Source organism: Clinocottus analis, unplaced genomic scaffold (assembly GCF_023055335.1).
Source record: "Clinocottus analis isolate CAN_PGR_092001 unplaced genomic scaffold, fCliAna1.0.p SCAF_6, whole genome shotgun sequence".
In the NCBI taxonomy this organism is placed as follows: Eukaryota; Metazoa; Chordata; class Actinopteri; order Perciformes; family Cottidae; genus Clinocottus; species Clinocottus analis.
Window position 1 is genome coordinate 4,650,901 of NW_027176218.1, and position 21,348 is coordinate 4,672,248.

The window sequence follows — 21,348 nt, forward strand, 5'->3', positions numbered from 1 at the left end:
TACAGACCTAAAGCTTTTTCCTGCCACACTCGATTTGGGACATTTGGCTGGGAAAAGTTGGGCTGAACTATGGGAAAAACCTGAACACACAAGTATTAAGCGTGGGAAAATCCCATCCTATGTTACCACACCATTCACCCTCAATTTCATGGCAGTGCTTTAAAGTGTCACAAAGTGTGATAGAGCTTTACTGATAGCTTACGGTCTATCATTAAAGATTTAACATCGAAGGATGGAGCCTGAAAGAAACTAGAAAGTTGGAGTGCTGCTTGTTGGGAAAAGAAACTGGGGAGTAGTATTGTAAATGTGTCGTTTATTGGGGCTTAAAGCTTCACAGTAATTCTTTTAAGTTGACCAAGGCACTTGAAGAGTTTTAATTAAGGGATGGGAAACCAGTCAACCTACTTCTCTAATCTATGCAACGTGACATCGTGTAAAATGCCTCTCCCAATGTATTTGGTATTAGTCATTTTGCTTTTTAAAAGTCTTTGGTTTACGGTAAGAGCTCCTTTAAATGTGCTGTTCTTCATTAAAGAGGTTTACTTCCCCAAAAATGCTTCTGTTTCCAGACTATTCTGAAGTCAAGTGACTCCGTGTGAGCGCGTGGACGTTCGTGTCCGTTTTTGTCAGCTGTTTTTCCCCCCCGAGGCCTGTCACGCCGCATCTTGTGATACAGCATCCACACGTGTGTGATTGCACGCCCAACACAGGCATGACTCAGCCACCTATTGACGGAGATTTAGCAGATCTGCTTGAACTGAGCAGCATGTGGTTTCACTTTCAGGCTCCTCGCATTGCGTGCATCAAACGCAACACTGTGAAGTGGATGAGTGGATTTACGTTTAGGTGCGCGCGGTAAATCTCCACGTGCAAAGCCGGCGGTGAGTGCTTGCATGCGTGTGCGTACGTGTGTGTGTGTGTGTGTGCATGTGTGTGTGTGTGTCCTCCAGCAGAGGTGACCACTAATGAGCGACTGTAGCAGAGTGACCATGTGGTCTGCGGAGAGAGCCAATGTGCTGTGGCTGAAAACACACACACACACACACATACACATGCATGTATGAATATTCACTTATAGGTCAATCTGTGTGTGCGTGTGAGTGTCTCTGTCTGTGTGTCAGTGTGTATCATGATGACCACCACCCCCTCATTACCTCCATCATGGCTGGAAACAATCAGCCTCTCTGCCCCAGTTGTAGGCCAGAGTCAGGCGTTGCAAAGCTACAGACCTAGCATTAGATAAGCCTCCATCACCACAGCCTAACTGGCCTCAGATTGGATCCAGCTTTCCGAATTTTGGGTAGCACAATCTCAGGAACCCGAATCAAAATAGCCTTTTTTTTCCCCTCTCCATATTTTAACCGTACACGCTAGATGCGTAGACATACAATTTATTGATGGCCATGTATCAACGTATGACTTTAAAGATCACGTTTGATACAGCTGGAAAAATGGAATTTAACCACCATTAATTGATTAGCATTATATAATAATAGTAACTTTATTTATATAGCACTTTTAAAAACAGAGTTTACGAGGTGCTTTCACAGATTTGCAAAGCATAAACACAACCCAAAAGGGGGCAAACAAAAAAGACCATACCATAAAAGCATTGAACACAACCAAACCAAACAAATAGCCAAAAAGAACCGTAGAAAACAAACACATATATAAAATACACAAACACAACCACGGGGGCAAAAGAACTGCATAATAGATCATAAAAATTAAAAAATTAAAAAATGGAAGGACGACATCACCTCAAAGCAATTCTATAAAAATGGATTTTATTAAAGTATGGGTGTATAAAGCGCTTAAACAATTAGAGATATGTATTCATTTTTCATGCATTTATATCCGAGGCCTAATTCTTATGGTAATCTCTAACCTTCATGCTGATATGCCACATCCTGTTAAAAGTTTCTAAAATGAATACCAGAGCTCGTGCCTTGTTTATAATCCATTGTCATAACAGATAGCAGCAAAAGTTCTGTGTTGGCCAACACAATATCTGGACTGTTACTGTCTTACAGAAAGAGTGACCTTGTGACCGAGAAGTCTGACTATCACGCCCATTGCTTCTGAGAATAATTTAGTATCAAGCTTTTATCTCACCACTTACTGGATAAAATGTACTATTCTGTGTCCAAAAGTTAAGACGGAACTGAGCTCACCATCAAATTCAAACACCAAATCTATTCTAAATGCAATGAGAACGTTATTATTTTGTTGTTTCCAGGAGCACAATGTTCCTCGTCGGTCTAGCCTCTAAACTCCGATTGATACATTTAACCACCAAAAGTACAACATATTCTTCTTTGGACCGTGAGGGTCTGAGGTCACCAAATCCTGTGGGAATCCCCTTCCCCCTCCCCCCGCCACCACTTCAAAACTCATTCTGGCGGCGCTCGTTGGCTCGCCGATTAAGTGTTGCTGGCGAACCGTTTGCCAAAGGTTTGGCCGGGCGCGTTTTGCATTGTTTATGCTCGCCGGCCCACTCTGATAATGTTCTTGATGCAGGAAACCCGACTGATTAAATTCGGGGAAATGAGTTTCCTCCTATACTTGCAGTGGTTCTGCATGCGTACTGGTCTGCTAAATTGGTGCGTACGGTTAATAACCTAAAAATAATCTAGAATTTGAATTCTGAGGAAGGAAAGAAAAAAAAAAATTAGGTCAGTCAAAGACTTAGCTGCATTTTACTGAGTGACAAGTTGTTGTAGAATGTGAAATGTGAAAGATGCGAAATGATGTGAGGTGTAGATTGTGTCAGACAACACACAATACACTTTGTACAGTTGTACCGCAACACATTCTTGTTCGACAGCGGATGAGGTATGGCTGATCTGTGAAAACCCAGAGAGGTAAACTCAGGCAGACGTGACAAAAACAACTCAAAAAGCACACACACAAAATGCAAAATGCTATACTCAACTGCACAGAACGTGACCTTTGATGTCCATTGCTAAAATTGACAAAATACCTGTGTGCATGCGTGCCGTGCGGGCACGAGTGTCGAGAGAGTCGCAGAGAGCTGCAAACACACACACACACACACACACACACACACACGCACACACACACACTGGGCATGGGACAGTGGGAGCAGGCCAGGCTGTTATTCTAGTGCAGGCTGGCCGAGTTGACCGTGTAATCTCCAGGGTGGAGTCCATATTGGGTTTCTAGGCAATTCACTGTTTTTGGCCGGCTCGTTTTTGTGATTTAGCTCAAGACAGAATAAAAGAACGAGAGTGGAAACAGGGGTAAGAGAGAGAGAGAGAGAGAGAGAGAGAGAGAGAGAGAGAGAGAGAGAGAGAGAGAGAGGACAACAAGTGTGGCTTGTTTTTTTTCTTTCTGCCCGGCATTTTGTTGATGAGTGTGTAATGCAGTGTAACACAAGTGGTGGTTAACCTCAGAGGCCAAGAGAAGAGGGGGGGAGAGAGAGAGAGAGAGAGAGAGAGAGAGGGAGAGAGAGAGAGCGTAGAAGAGAAAGAGAGACAAAAGAAAAGAAGCAACAAGAAGGAAGAGGAGAGGAGAAAAAAGGAGGAGAAGAGTAAGGGCTCGGGTCAGTTGGTCCCGAGAAACTTGTGGAAAACTGCTGGTGTGCCCGCGTCTGCTGAGCATTTGGTTTACAGTCATGGAGGGAACGGGGAACGGGGAAGGAGAAGCTTTTGTGCACGGCGGCATGACGCTTGCAAATTGCAACAGATACCATCTGTCATTGTTGAGCTGAGCAGATAAGATTATAGAGGCCGTCAAGGCTGTCATTGTCAAACGTCTTCACTGCTAAATACGCTGATTTAAAGGAACAGTACACCCGTATTCCAAAGCACAGGCTTTCTTTGTGCTTAGCTTTGTTTTCATTTATACAAGAGTGTGAATACAATCTGGCTAGTTGTTGTTTTCATTTTGAGTTACAGTCAAAATATGTGAATTTCTAGATTTCATGTCATTTGTAATTTGTGTGAATGTTTAGATTTTGTGTAATTTGTTAACAGTGGACATACCTCTCAATGCATTCATAGCCTTCAGAATAAACAGATTACCAAGTAGTCTACTTGTCAATCACGAGATAATTAATGCACAACCCTTTTTCATAATCGATTCTTCGTTTAAGTCATTTATCAAGCGAAAGAAAACGCCCGGTAATACCAATATTTGGTGCTATCTTTGGGTTTTGAACTAACAACTAAACAATAAACAATGAATCAATTAATCCCCCAAACTACTCTAAGCCTCAGTTTGATGCCTAATTACCACCGACTAAAACCTGAGTTGCGGCAGCGCTCGCTAAGAAGAGATTGTTTTGATATCTTGGCAGCCATCTGCCAAAACATGCTGTCATAGCAATGACAGCACAGCCTGAACGGCTGCTTGTGACAGACGACAGACACACCGAGCTGCCCGGCGAGCCCGGGGCAGGGGAGCAAGCACCCACACACACCCACACACCCACACACACCCACACACACACACACACACACACACATACACAGCACCTGCATTCCCACAGTAGTCCGAGTCAACAATCACAGACCACCCCCCCACCCCCCTCTTGGACACTATCAGTGAGCGGGGGAGGACACCCTTGGAGAGACAGAGAGAGAGAAGGGAGTGATTTAAACTCTTCTCCCTTGGATGAGGGAAGCGAGGAGGACCCGGGGTGGAGGTGGGAGTAGAGCAGGAGTTGGGAGGAGGGGGGGGGGGGGGTGATAGAGGGAGAGAAGAAGGGTCAGAGTAAAAAGGGAGGAGAGTGATCCCGCTGAGACAGCAGATCTCCGCAAAAGGCTCCAGTGCCAATGTCAAGGTGCTGAGTGAGCGGCGCGGGGAGCTCCGAACCCACACTCTCGATTCAAAGTCGAAAATAGCCCCCGTGCGCAAACACGCTCCTCACCGGCCTTCCTGCAAAATTCAATAGTGAACACACGACTACATGCGCACTCGGCAGACGCACACGAACACACACACTCTCTCGTGAGCCTTCTCACCCTCTTTCCTGCAGAGGAAACTCTTGAAGCATCCTCTCTCTCTCTCCCTCTCTCTCTCTCTCACACACACGCAACCTCCCGTCGGCTCAGACCAACTGACAGGACAAGACAGGACACACAGTTGCGCGGACGTCCAGAATGGACTCCATTGTGCCGTAACCACCAGGCCTGCTGGGACGTCCTTTGACCCCGCCACCCGCACCGCCGAGACACAGGCTGCTTGGCCTCGTGGAGGACCGGTGGGAATGACCCTCTCGGGCCCGCCGCCGACCTTTTCGGCGTTCACGCTGTGTGTATTTTGCGAGCCGGGCGAGCTTCGCAAGTGCGTGAGCGGTGGCTTAGCGCGCAGATGCTACAGTTTGACTCATAACGCAAAAATATGCCACATGAATCCAAACCGCAAGTCGTCGGGCCTGTCCAACATGTTTTTTTTTTTGGAAGAGTTCTGCGTCGGTTTCGTGAGTTGACGCGACTACGCGATGGCGCTCCTTCTGTCCGGCGTCTGTGAGAACACGAGACGCAGCAGGATGTCTTATCTACTTCTTATCACTCTGACTTTGGTCCAGTTGCTCCGCTGGTCTTCTCTCAAGACTCCTCCTTGTGTGTGTGTGCGTGTGTGTGTGTGTGTGTGTGTGTGTGTGAGAAGGAAGAGACATATCCCAGTCAGCTTGCCCTTCTGTTTCGTTCTTGTCTCTGTTTGTGGTTCAGTGCAACCCGTTATCTGCTCTGCTTATCAGGCCGACTTGGGCTCAGACGCTCCTGGCCTCCCTCTTGCTCCGCAGTATGTCACGGAGGAGACGTACAGTATCGAGGCCGCGAGACTGACGCCTGTCTCTCGCTCTATCTCTCTCTCTCTCTCTCTCTCTCTCTCTCTCTCGGCTCGTCTGGCTCTATCTCCGTGCATGTCTCGATTCCTCAGCGCCGCTGGAATAAGAGCAAACAGATGTATCGAGCCGAACTGTACATGTCACCTCGTTTATACGTTGATGGAAGTGTTTGTGAACACCCTGACTTTGTTGTCCGTCTACATTGGCAGTGGATCACATGACGACTTATGTGAAACAGCACCACGGGATGACAAAACCCACAGTCTGCAGATCCTCGCCGCTGTAGGGAGCGCTTCAGTGTCTTTAGATCATCGTCATAGTTTTCAGCAACAGAGACAAACAAAGTTAGTGACTAGCTGGTGTACATAGTGGAGCATTTCACAACTAAAGAGAAAAGGGATTTTCAGACTTTTTGGTTGTTTGCATTGAAAGAAAAGTAGAACTGAGACTTGAAGGTGCTATTTGTCTTTCAGGGTATTTGTTCCCACATGACAACTCTGCTTATATTAAGAAACGCTTGCACAAGACCTTTCTTGTGACTTCTTTGATCATCGTTTTTCGTGTGTTTCCTAACTGTGAATTGTGTTGCTTTTGTTCCCACTTGACCCATGCAGAAAGATTCCTGGAAAGGAAGGTCCTCAGCAAGTGTCACAGACAGAAAATCTACTCTGGCACAACAAAGGGGCTTATCTGTCTCACTTGGAAGTGATCAAGGCCAGTAATAACACTCCAGAACCACAGCAGACAATATAAATTACTCCTCATTACCAAAGCCTCTTGTACTTTTCGCCAGTGAGATCACTGGGGGCCGAGCAACCGAACCTCTGGAAGAACTCTCCGAAGTGCATCAGCATTGTTTCATTGAATCAGTATTACAAAACATCCTTCTTTCTTTTGTTTTCATAGTTTCAAACTATGGCTGTAAGATGTTAGCAAATAAAATAAAACTCGAGTTCCAGGTAAAATATGAAACTTGGCAGGCAATTTGAGTCAGGCTGAGCTGAGTCGCTGTACTAACAAATACAGGGTGGGGTGCCTTTTCGCAATAAAATTGAAATTAAATATAATAGTAATATGAATGCTCTGTGTATTTTTATGTGTCTGTTAGAAAAAAGACGGTTAAGTTGTCTGGGCAACTCAAGCAGTTTAAATTAATTGAATAAACTTAACATTGAAAGTAAGATGAACTATTCCTTAAAAAGTAACCTGGCTGCCTTAAAAATATAAGTTCATTGAACAAGAAGCTGAGTACAGTCAACTCGTATTACTATATTTGGCCTACTAAAAAGTATAAATTGATTCAACAAGAATATTAGTTCAAACGACTTTCATTTTCTTGTTTGGACAGCTCAGGATATCAGTAATAGTGTGTTGGTTATACTAGTCGTTCTTTGTTGTCTCAACTAGGATTCAGGTTTGTCCAACTTAAAATGTTTTGTTAGTAGTACTAAAAAAACTTGTTGATGAAAATGTAAGTTTCAAGTTGATAGGACTATTCTTCACCTTTCCCTTTGTCAACCCAACTATGTATTCTTAGTTGAATTAACTCAAATTGAAGTTCAAACAATTTAAGTTTCTTAGCTTGTCTAACTCAACATTTTAAGGCTGCCAGGTTTCATTATTTGAAGTTGAACTAGCTTGTTGTTTTTTACAGTGTGTCTCCAATGTGACGGTCACCGTTCAAAGCATTGTGAATACGCAGCTCCCATCCGCGGCTCCCATTCACTGATTCAACCTCAAACACCGGCGTCCCGATTTGATCCATTGTCGCTCGTGAGACGAGGCGAGGCCTGTATCCTGTGCGCACTACAAAGTTAATTGCACACAATTGAAAGGTGTGTCACTTTAATTCTTCTACAGGGAAACACAGGGCCCAGAGGTATAGAAAAACACCCACCATTATACTCCCAGAAAACCATTAGTCATTTACCTACAGTTTTTTTTTTCTTTTTAAATAACTCACTATGGAATACAGACAAGCTTGTTAAGTGTTTTGCAAAAACCTGACGCCATTAAATGGGAGCCCACAGGAGACTGGGTCGAGAGTGGCTGGAGCAAGTTGGGCAAACACATAGGTGTGCACACGCACACACACACACACATGCCACGATTTAGCGTGGGCAATAGCAACCCCACTGTTGCCTGATGGATGTGTCTGGGCACCGAGTACCATAGGGCCAATGTCTGAACCACAAGTGGCCCAGTCAAATCTTTACACAGTCATAAACACGCCGGCATTAGTAACAGCTAGTTAAAATCATTCCATGAACTAAGGCGCTAGCCTGCTATGGCACAACACCCCGCTGCTATAATAAAATTTACCTTATTCTATTTTTAATCTGCTACCGTATAATGGAACGGCAGTGTTGGTCTGCTTCGGGTTGGTGCACCACTTTGGGCCTGAGGCGTGAAATATCTCCATAACTGATGGATGGATTTAAATGGATGTCCCCAGAGGATGAACCCTATCCAGTTTAGTGACCCCCTTTATTGGATCACTATTAAATATGGTATAGATATTTATGGGGCCCAGAAGGAATAGTCAAATGACTTAAGGGTTCCCTTTACTTTTCATCTCGCTCCATCATCGAGCTACAATTTTTATTTCGTCACATAATTTGGTTTATGATCAAGTGCCTGCAAAAAAAAACATTCCTATGAGCTTCAATTTGACTGTGTTTATTGTCAAATAGCATTCATAACGCCAACTATACTTAACGTAACAAACCTTTTCATATCTTACGTTGAGGAATATGAAGATGTTTGTCCAAAACATCCAGTTTATCCAACTTGACAATGTCTTGAAAATGGCCAAACTGTCTTGAAAATGGCCAAACTACAAGACCAATTACAGCCTTCAGGGGAACAGAAATCACAGTTCAATTAAAGTTTCACTTACTTAAGCTTTCACAGATTTAAGGAGTTTTCTGATCGCATGTTGGTTGAATAGCAGAGATATGCATCTGCATAACACACACATAGAGGCATGCATCGAGTATTATATATATATATATATATATATATATATATATATATATATATATATATATATATATATATATATATACTGTATGCAACATAACCCCCATTAGGTTCCCCAGGTACCAGCTTGACTTAATAGCGGTGACATTTACACTCATGGTCTCTGGAGTCATTTACACAGCTTGGCATTATTCACAGCTGGTTTACTGTTCCATGCCGTATAGACTGATTTAATAGCACTCAGGAATAAGGTGGCACCAGGGCTACTTAGCACTGTGTACTAGTAAGACTACATTTCCCAATAAAACACAGACTCCTTTTTCATGAACTGCATGCTGACCTCTTCATAACCTTCTTAAATAAGCTAACACCTCCCTGCTGATAATGAACTGGCCCATGCAGGAGTATATTAGTGGTCAGGTCCAGCCCGAAAGTAGTGAGGGCATTTGGCCAAGACGATAAAAATATGTGTGGAGAAAATATATATCCCAGGGCCCTGTGAAACTTGGGCAATTAAAATGGAAATGTACCATTGGGTATTTACAGCCAACGAGCGGGCCCACAGTCGGTGCTACCAAGATGCAGAGAGAGAGAGAGAGGGAGGGAGAAAGAGAGAGAGAGAGGGAGAGAGGGAGCGCTGACGAGAGACAGTGGCAGTGCACAACATGATTTAGATGCTGTGAGTGAGATTGCAGACCTATAATCCTGAAGGCACAGAACCAGACAGAGACGGAGGAAGGAAAGAAGAAGGGGCAAGCTCAGCAGGCGAAAAAAACAAAAAAAAAACACAGGGAGTGAGAGTCGTGGAGAGAGACACACACACAGCGGCAAAGAGAGAGATAGAAAAGAAATGGAGCGCGAGCAGCCAGACATGCAGGCAGACTGTCCGTCTCTGGTTTGCGGGAATGCGGTAAAGACACAGTAGTAGTAAGGCAGGGTCCCGGCTCTGAAATTAGAGAGTGGCGCTAAGAGAAGGGAGCCAGAGCCAAAAGGCCGTCTGGGAGCTGCCAGGGGCTGCATCCCCAGCGCACCGCCGAAAACATGATTTACTGCAGGACTGCACTACAAAACAGCACACCGCTCCCCGGTGCGCTATCTAACCTCACGGCGGCGCAGCGCTCGACGCATGCTATCGAGTTCACAACAGCTATAAAAGATACCACAACAGCGGTGGGAGGTGTCGACGTGAGAAAGAGCAGTTTGGCAGTTCGGGGGGCGGGGGGGGGCAGAATACAGAGTCGGAAGAGAAGGCTGCTGGATCCGGACGAAGGCCCGAAATATGGAAAATAAATAAATGAAGAGTTAACGAGGTAGCAGTAAGCATATAGGAATCAGTGTTGGATTTTTGGGGGGGTTATCAGAATGCTCAACACAGCACAGCTCTGGAAAGTTATCATGGTGATGTCATTTTGTCCCATGACCTTGCAAGATAAACGTTTTATTACCGGATGGTGGTTTACCTGCATTTTTGAAACAGCACCTATTGCCAGTCCGGACATGGCGTCACGCATTCTGTCCGTGAAATGTGTGCGAGCAAAAGTATTGAAAGCCGGCCTGTTGTTTTGTCGAGGGCAATGACCTCTGACCTCCCTGTTGCAGTGGGGGACAGTGAGAAAGAAAACTGCCATTTAAAATTGTAATCTCCGTTTCCAGTGAGAACACAATGCCACACGAGCATCTTTGCGCAGATCTTCATCTTTTATCCATTTCCATTCAGTGGCGGTGCAAAGAATCCTGAGCCGGAAAGGATTCAGAGGACTAGATTTAATCAGGAAAGAAAAAACAGAGGGGAACTAGGTTGTTATGTGCTGTATCTACTGAGGCCAAGTCCAGACATGCAGGGAGATTCAGTATGGGCCTGTCTGCAGCACGGGGCAGTCACAGTGTGGCCGCCGCACTGAGGCTGTGTGTTTTCCAGGATTTGTGTGTGTGAGAGTGTGTGTGAGTGTGTGTGTGTGTGTGTGTGTGTGTGTGTGTGTGTGTGTGTGTCCATTGCGTTTCCTTTGCCAAGTTTCCTCTCTTTGTTTAGACCGGCCCGGTCAGTCCGGCTCCCCGCTGAGCACGCTGCGGCCAAATACACACATATATCAAAAACACAGCACAACAACAGACAGAGTGCTCTCGGGGCAGAGAGGTGCTGGGAATATAGGAGCAATGGAGGAGGACGGGGGGATGGGGGGGATGGAGGGGGGCTGAGAGGTGTCCATGCTGGAAAACAAGAGAATTAGGAAGAGAGAGACTGTTGGACGGCGGCAGACTCTCCCTAAACCCTTTCTAACAGAATGGTTAGGTCCCAGTAATCACTGGGACCATCACTCTTTTTACACAGGGCCAGCGTTTCGAAATATGCAGAAAAAGTGGAGGAATGAATAGAGAGACACCGATGGCCCAGACGAAGGAGAGTCGGGCCAATACCCAGTGTGCATGATGTACAGTGTGCATGCACGACGTACTGGAAGTAACATATAAACTGTACATAGTACACAGCTATACTGTACACTGTATGTTCCATGTTAATGTTAACATACAGATGTAACGTGTTGCTTAATGTTACACACATCTAACATGATACTGTATGTTACATGTGTACAGTGTAACATGCACAATGTACACTGTACTCGATAAGGAGCGACTCTTTTGATCACTTTAAGAGTTTCAAAAGGAACAATCTTTCAATTTGCTGCATAGTCAATGAGAAATAGTTAACATGCCGTTATACTTTACTGCACCAAACTCTACACAAAGTGAGAATCTAAAACAGTGAAGGGATAAACTTCCTACTGTTGCATTTTTTGCTTCTTAACTTCCTTTTTTTTAAAACAGCAATGACAGGCAAGTCTGTTTCGGGAGACATCATATTGCACCAAAAAAAAAGTCTGCAGTTAATTTCCCCTTTTAATAAACCGAAAGGATTAAGGATGCCCACTCTGGTGTTTACTTTAAATGCTTTCCTTTAAACTCAGATAGGCTGGGGAAAAAACAAACCCTTCTCCCGCCCACAAAATGCAATTGAGCATGACATAAGAACAGAGGAAGCCTCATTGAAGTCCAAGTTCAAAGAATTCAGAAATCTCTTTAAAACTTTTACATCTCGCGATGCGGTCGGTAACCTGCTGTTCGGTTTACTGCAGCGTTACTTGGTTTGAGTTAAGAAGAAATGTTTCCTCTCGTCTTTGATTCCCGCGGATTAATTCTGCGGCGACTGTAAAAAGACGTATGATTTCTCAAGAGGAAACAGCATCACTCGGCACTGAAAAGGGATCGCGGCATTAGTTGCTATTGATGTGGGCTGTGACTCGCTTCTGGGTGCCAAAATACAACATCGGGGGAGAAAAAAAAAAACCTGATTGGATTCAGTCGACGTATTGATGCATTAATAGATTAATGGCACAACCCGCATGTTCCTGTTTGCTGTTACCCTCCAGAGAGCTGAGCGTGGAACCGAGACACTGCTGGATGGACAACAGTTGTGTGTGTGTGTGTGTGTGTGTATCTCGATAGACACTTGTATTTTTGTATATGGTCCAACGTATATATACATTTATATATGAGCGTGTGTGTGTTTACCAGGCCCTCATCTCTAAAGTCCTCTGGATCGGACCAGTCTAAACACACACACACACATACACAACTCACACACACACACACACACACTCCTGCCCCCCTCAAAGCCGTGCTTTTAAAGACGAGGGGCCCTAAATGCCTTACAGATGGACTCCTAACAAACACAACACTCTGTCCCCGGCCCTCAAGTATTTCCAGTATTTGGCCTCGCTGTAATTTACAGCATACTTACCTAATTGAGACGCTATTAGGGTCGAGGGCGAGCCCTCTGCTGCGCACGCCGCGCGCTAATGCACATGATATAAGCGCGACATACAAGGCGCAGTATATTTGCCCTAATATAGCGACGTGAAGGTAACCATACAGTGAGTGTGATGTATGGGCGATGTAGTGGACTCGGAGCCACACAAATAACGATGTGTTGAGCCGAGACACGTCCGTGCATGTCCAGACGGGTTCACACGCACAGAAAGACTAATGCAGCTTATCACGAGTGTGATGACTAGATTATGATGGACTTCACTTTGAATGTGAAAAATAAATAAACTGGATTCGTTCCTCCTTGTTGCTGAAAAATGAGGTATTTTTTTACACATAAGTATTTTTCTTCATGCTTTTTTTTAAGACAGCTCATCTCACAACTGATTTATTTTTGGAAACATATTTTTTCTATTTTTTATGTAATGTTAAATCTGGATTAGTAATACAGTCAGAATGTAGACACACGTGTAAATGTAATGAAGGGAATTAGAAACCCCACGTTATTAGAAAGTCCGTGTTAATTTGATGTTTTTGTAGTCTTGATAGTATTTTCGAAAGTAAATAATGAACGATCATATCTTTTGTTTTGAGGAAACTGATTTTCCTGTAAGTTATTTTGTATTTTTTGTAAGAAATTATACATTAACAGGTTTAGTTTCACAACTTCAACATAAATCCTCCATGATTAAAGGCTCCTGCTTTCAGCCTCACACACACATTTCAGTTTTAAGTTGCCGAGTTGTTGCGCAACATACTTAACAGTACTGTTAAATCTGTGAAACGAAATAGGATCAGACCAAAAGAAAAGCTTGTTTTGGATATGTTGGAGCATATTCTTGTAATCCCCCCTTGTCTGCCCATTGCTATGAGAGAGAAAAAGTAACATCCCGCTCCTATAAAACTTTACCGCAACCAGTGGGCTGACTTCATCCTAAAGCACGCAGCGAGCTCTGAAAAGGCCACGCCGGAGCGCCGAGACAGCGGCCACTGTTTGAGCTTGTCGTTTGGGTATTTTTCATCGAGTGTGTCTGACAGAGAGATAACACACTGTCTCAGAGCGCCATCAATCTTCGTTTCCAAGTCGCTCCTGGAGAATTCAATCTTGAGTGTGTGGGGTTTAGACACACTATGGTGATTAATCAACCCTACGCTTGTGTGTGGGTGCGAGTGTGTGTGTGTGTGTCGACCTATATAGTATGTGTCTTTGTCTTTGTGTGATAAATCACTGTCTCACCCTGTACAGGACACACAATGCCCGATCCCCCCCACCCACTACCTTCAGCTCACTGAAGATAAATTCATCCACAAGTGATGTGCTGACAATAGCTTGACAAGAAAATGATTCTACGTTACTTTCTCAGCTGCAGCCTGAAGCGCAGTGAGAGTGGTCGATGTCTGCTGTTTTACAGGGGAAGGGGAGTATAGAAAGTGGGAATTTGTCAAAAAAAAAAAAAAAAAAATGAAGCTGGAGGCCAACCAAAGAGTGAGTCTTGAGAAAGGCATGGGATAAAACACACACACACACACACACACACACACATAGTTGATGAATAATTCCTCGGGGCTGTTGGGAGAGATTCTCCACAGAGGTGATTCAACTGTGACACCGGGGTTCTGCGTTGTGTGTGATGAGGTTTACTATTTCGAGCCACACGCAGCGAGGTGACGCAACCCCCGAAATTACGCGGCGGTATGAAACGCACGCGGGCAAACAAAAGGCTTTCTCGGCGCTGGAGATTCTGTTGCAGACCAAAACGCAGCTGACAAGCTGAACTGGAGGGCACGCTGACCGCTTGAACTCGGCCCCCCTGGAAACGTCCCCTCGGCTCGAGCGTCACGCGTTCGCGGCCCGAAACCCGAGTTTCGTGTCGCAATGCTTGTTTTGTTTTTTTTGGAGAGTCAGTCAGTGCGTTTACATGATGGCATTAATTCGAATCTTGCTTTAGTCGGACTATGCTCTCTTTCGGGGCAACTGCTGTTATCCGAATATACATGGCAGTGAATAAATCGAATCATTGGCCGAATGCATGTCATATCCGATACGACAGGTGGCGCTGTTTTCATTACATGTAGTGGTGATACAGCCATCTCCGCTTGACCTCTTCACTCTTCATAATGGAGAGAACCCCGCTAGCTTCGGTGGTTGCCGGGGAGCTAGCGGAGAGCAAACGGGGAGCTAGCAGCAGCGCCAGCAGGCTACATCAGGGAGCTAGCGGAGACACCCACCGAAGGTACCTTCGGCTCGTAACCCGACTTTTACGTTTGTTTGTTTCTGCCGGCCGTGACAACTTATCGTCTCTTTCGACTTCCGGGTCACGACCTGGGAGGGAGGGAGGGAGGGAGGGAGGAGAGCGGCGGGATCTTGAGCATGCGCACAAACGCATTGTCCAGTTCCGATCCGATTCAGCGTTTACATGCAGCGTTATTCGAATTATCAATCGAATCGAATCGAGTTATCCAGGGGTGTTAATCGGATCGTAGTCGGACCGCAGTTATTCGAATAAAGGTGTTTACATGAACTGGATAATTCGATTTTAGTCGGACTAAGCCAGTTATTCGAATCCATGTAACCGCACTGAATGCTAACGCTACACGGGACACACGAACCTCCAACAACAAAGTACAGATGGAGGTGAACGCGGGCCAGGAGCGTGTGAAGGAGACGCTGGGTTCATTTACAACCGCGGTGACTTCATCCAGGGTTGAAGCGCTGCGACTGTAATCACAAAATCCCCACATTCCAGCGACGTAAATCTGACACGTTCGGTTTATCTAGAGTGGACGATAACGTCTGCTGCGCTACTGGAGGAGGACCAGGGAATGTACCAAGTAACAGGGGGGGGTCGGCGGGTTCATCCACCTGCTGCCCCGAGGGGGAAAAGCCCCCTTGGCCCCTCCCACTCCCTGTTTCCCATACAAACATCAACAGGTGCGCTTGCCCATCGGAACGATCAAAACAAGAAATTCACACGGACAAAGGTCCGCGTCTGCTTGACTTTGAGAGGAAATCTTGTCGCGGCGATGCGCCCGAACGCGGCTCTGATTAGAGGAACGCTGATGGGTTGCACATTGTCCCGCTGATTTGTTCCTCGAGCCTCCGCATCTCGTCGGTGTTTCGCCTTTGTGTCAAGAAAGAGAGAGAGGGAGAGAGAGAGAGAGAGAGAGAGAGAGTCGTAGCACTTCTGAACTCAAGGTTTATGTTTCCAATCAGGCGATTGCGATCACAACGTGAAGCCCCCCCCGAGCAAATGGGCCGTAACTCAATCACGGAGGGAGGTCTTCGGGTTCGGAGAGAGCACATCGGTTCAAGATCATCACGGCGCTCTCCGTGTACCCGAAAGGGTCCGAGAACAGCCAAACGCATCAGACATCAGAGAGCATCGGCGTGGATGAGACATGGGACGGTAAATGTCCAGGCAAAGTGGGGGGAAATCCTGAGCTGAATAGAAAAAGAAGTGGCTATAGAATGCATTGTTCCATTGTGTAGGAGTGTGTTTTCATCGACCGGGCGATGTGAGAACAACTTGACGAAAGAGGTCTGTGACATCACCGGCGGCGTGGAAAAAAGAAACACACTTGAACATGCGACACATTTACAAATCTTGTCCGAAATGCCGGCGGACCAACAGCAGACGGGACATCCAACAAACATTTCCCCATTTCCTATCTGATTTGCCAATGTTAAGACAGGAAGCCGGACGCGTTCACTCACGACTGCTGCGGCGGCCACGATGGCGTCACGCCGTTCCTGATCTCTCTGCGGGACGACGCGCCTAGTTACACCCGTCGTAGCCCAGAGGTTATCTATTGGCGACGCCTCACTGTATTCAGACTTTAGCCCCCAGTGCTCTAATATTTCCCTCATGGAAAGTTAAATATCACCACTCGATGTACCTGGGATTACAGAGGGGAAACGAGGGGCTGGCGTGGAAAATCATCAAAATGACTCCGCTCCCAATGGGAGTCAGGATACCTCCAAAAACATGGTCGTAAAGATTTAAGCACACATATTCATCTGATAACGGATATTCAGACACACAGTTATGCAGTCACAGGCGCATACTTCTGCTTATCGCTCTCACTCACAGACAAAACACACACACACACACGGACACACACACAGCAGCATGAGTGTGCTTACCTTATCTTCTAGTCTGATCAGTCGGGCTCCAATAGTTGGGTATTCTTTATCTTCTCCTTTTCCTGGTGAATGAATGCAAAATGGACACTCAAACATCAAACATAGACACTAACACACATCCAGCGAGGATATTAATGCGTTTGCCTTGTTGTCCACAACTTTATTTGTCTTATTGAGCACAAAAACAGACGCGTAACGGTACATTTGGTCACACCCGGAGCCGTTACTGCTCGCTCACGCGCACGTCACAAACATAAATAACGTTGTCTTTTACAGTCGGCGCCCCGAAGGCTCGTGATTCGGAGTGAAACCGTCCATTCATTCATTTTTCGGCCGCTTTTGTGCACGCGGGTCCCAGAGTGGCGGTTTACAGCCCCCTGCTGAAATGTGGACGCTAAATGCACGTCAGGAAGAGTTACGTTGCCCTAAAAAACCCAAATGAACTCCATGATTCAGATCGGTGAGCCTCCACTTATCCGTGGAGCCGCATCAGTGACATCAGTGTTTTACCTTCTTCAGAAGTGTAAAAATGGTGATGTCACAGGGATGTGAATCGATGTATGTGTATCGCATTTCTACTGTTTGCGGATGAAATGTGTGTAATCCCGCCTCTTGCTTTGACTGGTTATCTGCGCCAGTGACCAGGGTCAGCCGGGAGGCGTTTACTGAGCTGCTGGGAATTGGAAAGGAGGAAAAGGGAGTGAAGACGGGAAGGTGGGTGGTGGTTGGGTGGAGGCGCGGCAATAAAAGCTAGTTTGGAGAAGATGTGTCGATTCAAACATTTCATATTAGCCACCATTCATTGATTGTAATAAAGTGTGAATTCAATCTTTAAAACAATCAAATTATACTTCACTTCCATCAGTTGTAACTTCATAAGGGTCCAAAAAAACATCCTGAAATACCTTTTACTTCCACTTCATTCATTCAGCATGTTATTTTGTTTTGTTAGGAAGGAGGGGGGGGGTTGTTTTGTATAGTTTTGCCTGAATGACATATTCGTCCGGCTGACCTCATGTTCAGTTAACACAAAAGCGCTATTGATGTTTTTGACACACTGACCATAGAGATCTGTCTATTAAAAGCTGTCCATGAGTGTAGCCCGGTGGCTTGTGAGTTATGGGAAGATGACGCCCCTCATGCATGCAAAGCTCCAGTTGGTTTATCTTTTTCTCTCTAACCAGGGAAAATAGCCGTCACAGAAAATAGCCGTCATCATCATATTTGGATTGTTGAACGAATCAGAGACGTAGGCTGTGAACCAGGCTATTGATAAAAGTCTATTCCACTAGAATAGTGCTGGTTGAATCAGTTGCAGTTTACAACAAGACCCACATTATGTTTGTTGATGCCACAAATCATTTCTTCACTCTTCAACATGTCATGAACAAATGCACAAATGATGTAATCTAATAATACATGACTTACTACCATGAATCTGACGACAGTGAGCTCAATTATTAGATTAAACAAAATGATAACTTCCTAATTCATTCATTTCCTTCGGCGTAATTTCCAAAATAATGTCTCCACACACACACACACACACACACACACACACACACACGTCAGCGGCCGCTCTTCCTCTCATATTTAGTCTGGCACAGCTTGTGTATGTGTGGGACGTAAACACGGGGATGTGGTGAGGAGTGATGGCTGTCTATCAGACGCAGACTGTTGTGTTCTCTGTGTATTTACCTGGAAGAAACATTCCTGGCTTCCCCAGTGTGCCGTCCAGCCTGAGGGGGGGAAAAAACGAGAGAAGCGATTAAAGTGGGGAAGGTGCAAACCCTGGCCAGATCCAGAGGAGATGCAGTTGAGTAAACAGCACATTATTCCAGGTCATGAACACAACAGTAAAATAATAGAAGCCAATTTATGGAGCCAATAAAATGAAACAAATGGCGTCATCTTGAACGCTATTTACTGCTCACCCACATGCCAGTTTTAAAGTGATGAATAAATGAATGTTCTTATTGCGCTGTCAGGCTTTCAAAATAAACAATTGGACTCGCAAAAGGTTTCGATTGCACATGTGGACTGTTAGTCATCTATAAATGAACTGAAGCAGTTCCACGTGTACTGCAAGGCGCTCTCTTCTGTTCAACCGTGTAAATAAAGGATGGATTTTTATTGTATATTACAGCAATAACACGTCTTGAGCCGTCTTTTCTTTATTGTCGGTGACCCAGTGAAGGCAGAACAGTCAATGCATGGTTGTGGTACACTTTTGGCATTGTGGTGTTCTTGAAGGAGTCAGAAGTGGTGAGCGCTATGATCTTTTTCTTTGGATTTTCCGTCGAATGCTAACGTTTTGGAATTTGAAAAAAAAAAGAAAAAAAGACAATAAGGCCACAGGGTAGAATTTTACGAGAGACACAAATGTGTTCATAAAAGACACTTGGCCTTTGTGATTGTTTGTATTCTTTTACATCATCGTAGTTATTTATAAATAATCTTGACTTACTGACTATGTTTCAACTGGATTACTGCAAAAGATGTTAAAAGGATCTAAGTGATCTAAGTGACCCAATTTATTACCTCAGCCAAAATCACATAAAAGTGCAGAGACAATGTGCAGGAAAAGGAGTGAGGGGTCGCATCCCATCCGTCAGATGAGCAGAAAGAATAATAAATAAGTGTTATGTGATTCATAAGAGCTGGTTAGAGTCATGTATCTTCCTGTCCTGTTGTCTTCATGGCCCAGTTCAGCTGATTGTGTCAGGACAGCTTGGTGGAGGGCAGAACTATTACAACGTTTATGGTGCAATGTACGGCTATTTAAAAAGATTGTTTTCTGACTCCTCCCTTCTTCTTGTGACTATGAGGTGGTATATACGCGTTGCAACGGCCCACAACATGCTCGTGAGTAGAAACATGATGCAGCTTCAGAAAAAAATGCTCATTCAAAAACACATCAAAATACATAAAGAAGATAATAACTGAGACGTACTGCTATTGAGGAAAACGTGCTGCAGAAAGACAAAACAAATAGATTAACAGCAAATAGGATAGAAAATAGCACGCTAAGTAGCATGGCTATGGGGAACAGCTGGATTTTTGAAGCGCGAAAGACCAGAAGGGATCGATATAGGGATTAAAGAGAGTGACAGATTTACATAACTAGCATTAGCTCTTTAATTATATGTTGTAAGATTAAGGCCAAGGTAGAAAAAGTACATGTGTAGCAGGAGGACTGGCAATTCGGCCTTTTTCTGTTGCTTTTCGTTTCTGGGTTTGTGTGTTTTTGCGTCGTTCCTGTGTTTGCAGAGTGTTCGCTGTTAATCTATTTGTTCCGGCTCGCAGCATGCGTTTTTCATTTGCATCGCATTTCCATTATTGTGTTGGATTTTCACATGTCTTTTGGAATTTGCATTGTTTCCGAAGCTGCAGCACTTCTCTCTCCCGAGTGAAAACGTTTTGGGCCGTTTTGCAGCGCCTGGTCCACCAGCGTAGCTCTCCAACATAATGATGGCTGGAAAACAGTTGACCTCAATTGACACGACGTCAAAGAAAGAAAGCGAGGATCAAAGAGCATGAAACCAGGTCAAAGTCACCACCTTCTCTGCAGTTCCTTGATGCGGACCATCATGTTGAGGTGACCCTGGGAATATTGCTCGATCACGTCCCGCACATCATAGGGCTTCCGCGCTTGCTGTGGATCACACACATACACACAACACACACACACACACACGGAGGGAGACAAAAGCCATTGTCAACCACAGCCGCTGTTGCTTGGTCCCCGAAAACATCCCCAACCCCCTTGGGGGCAAAGGGTTCATTGTTAACTCATAGTGTGTGTGTGTGTGTGTGTGTGTGTGTGTGTGTGTGTGTGTGTGTGTGTGTGTGTGTGTGTGTGTGTGTGTGTGTGTGTGTGCACTGACAAGTGCATGGTCATGTAGAAAGCAATCGTGTTAGGGCTCTTTCACAGCTTTGTTTAGTGGGACATGGATACAAGCAGCGTCAGAAAGAACCCAGTGAACTCTTTAGGGTATCCTCGGCATACACCGCCTCAGCAGCTGAGATCACTTAGGCCATAATTGAAAACATATAGAGCACTTGGAAACAGTAAGAATACAGGAACCATTCGACAATAACACGAAGCATGAAAACGACGGCAATAGTATCTCAAACATGATTAGCTTTTTTATTTTTACAAAATGTTTGAAGCTAATTCTGCTGCCTGTAGTGCTGCATGAGGCAATAACCTGCTTTGTGTGTGTGTGTGTGTGTGTGTGTGTGTGTGTGTGTGAGTGAATTTCTGCAAGTGTGTGTTGTTGCGAGCGCAGTACAGTAAGTGAATTCCTACTGTAGCCCCAGAGACAGGTTAGTGGACTTCCCTCGACACTACGCCTGAACTGAAGCACAAAGACGACATGCAGGTGCAAGTTTCAGGCATTCACACACGTACACACTCTTCCACCACACACGTACACACACTTACACACACGCTGCAGCTGACATATGCCCCCTGGGGCGCCCCCTGCTCATCCTGTATAACCGCAAAAACGCTACACACTTTTCTCACTCCCTCTCTCACTCTTAATTTGTCTCTCTCTTTGTCTCTGCATCTTTTGTTCCC

The 21,348-nt window shown here is 45.1% G+C and overlaps 1 protein-coding gene across 1 annotated transcript in view; it reads right to left on the minus strand.

Annotated features, from left to right (window-relative positions):
* kcnq1.2 (potassium voltage-gated channel, KQT-like subfamily, member 1.2) overlaps positions 1–21,348 on the minus strand; it is a 155,667-nt gene that overhangs the window by 36,790 nt on the left and 97,529 nt on the right. The window contains exons 15-17 of the mRNA XM_068602992.1: positions 20,324–20,418; positions 18,462–18,502; positions 16,764–16,825 (exon numbers count right to left, since the gene is read on the minus strand). Of these exons, the coding sequence (XP_068459093.1) occupies positions 16,764–16,825; positions 18,462–18,502; positions 20,324–20,418 (198 nt within the window). The remainder of the gene's footprint in view (positions 1–16,763; positions 16,826–18,461; positions 18,503–20,323; positions 20,419–21,348) is intronic.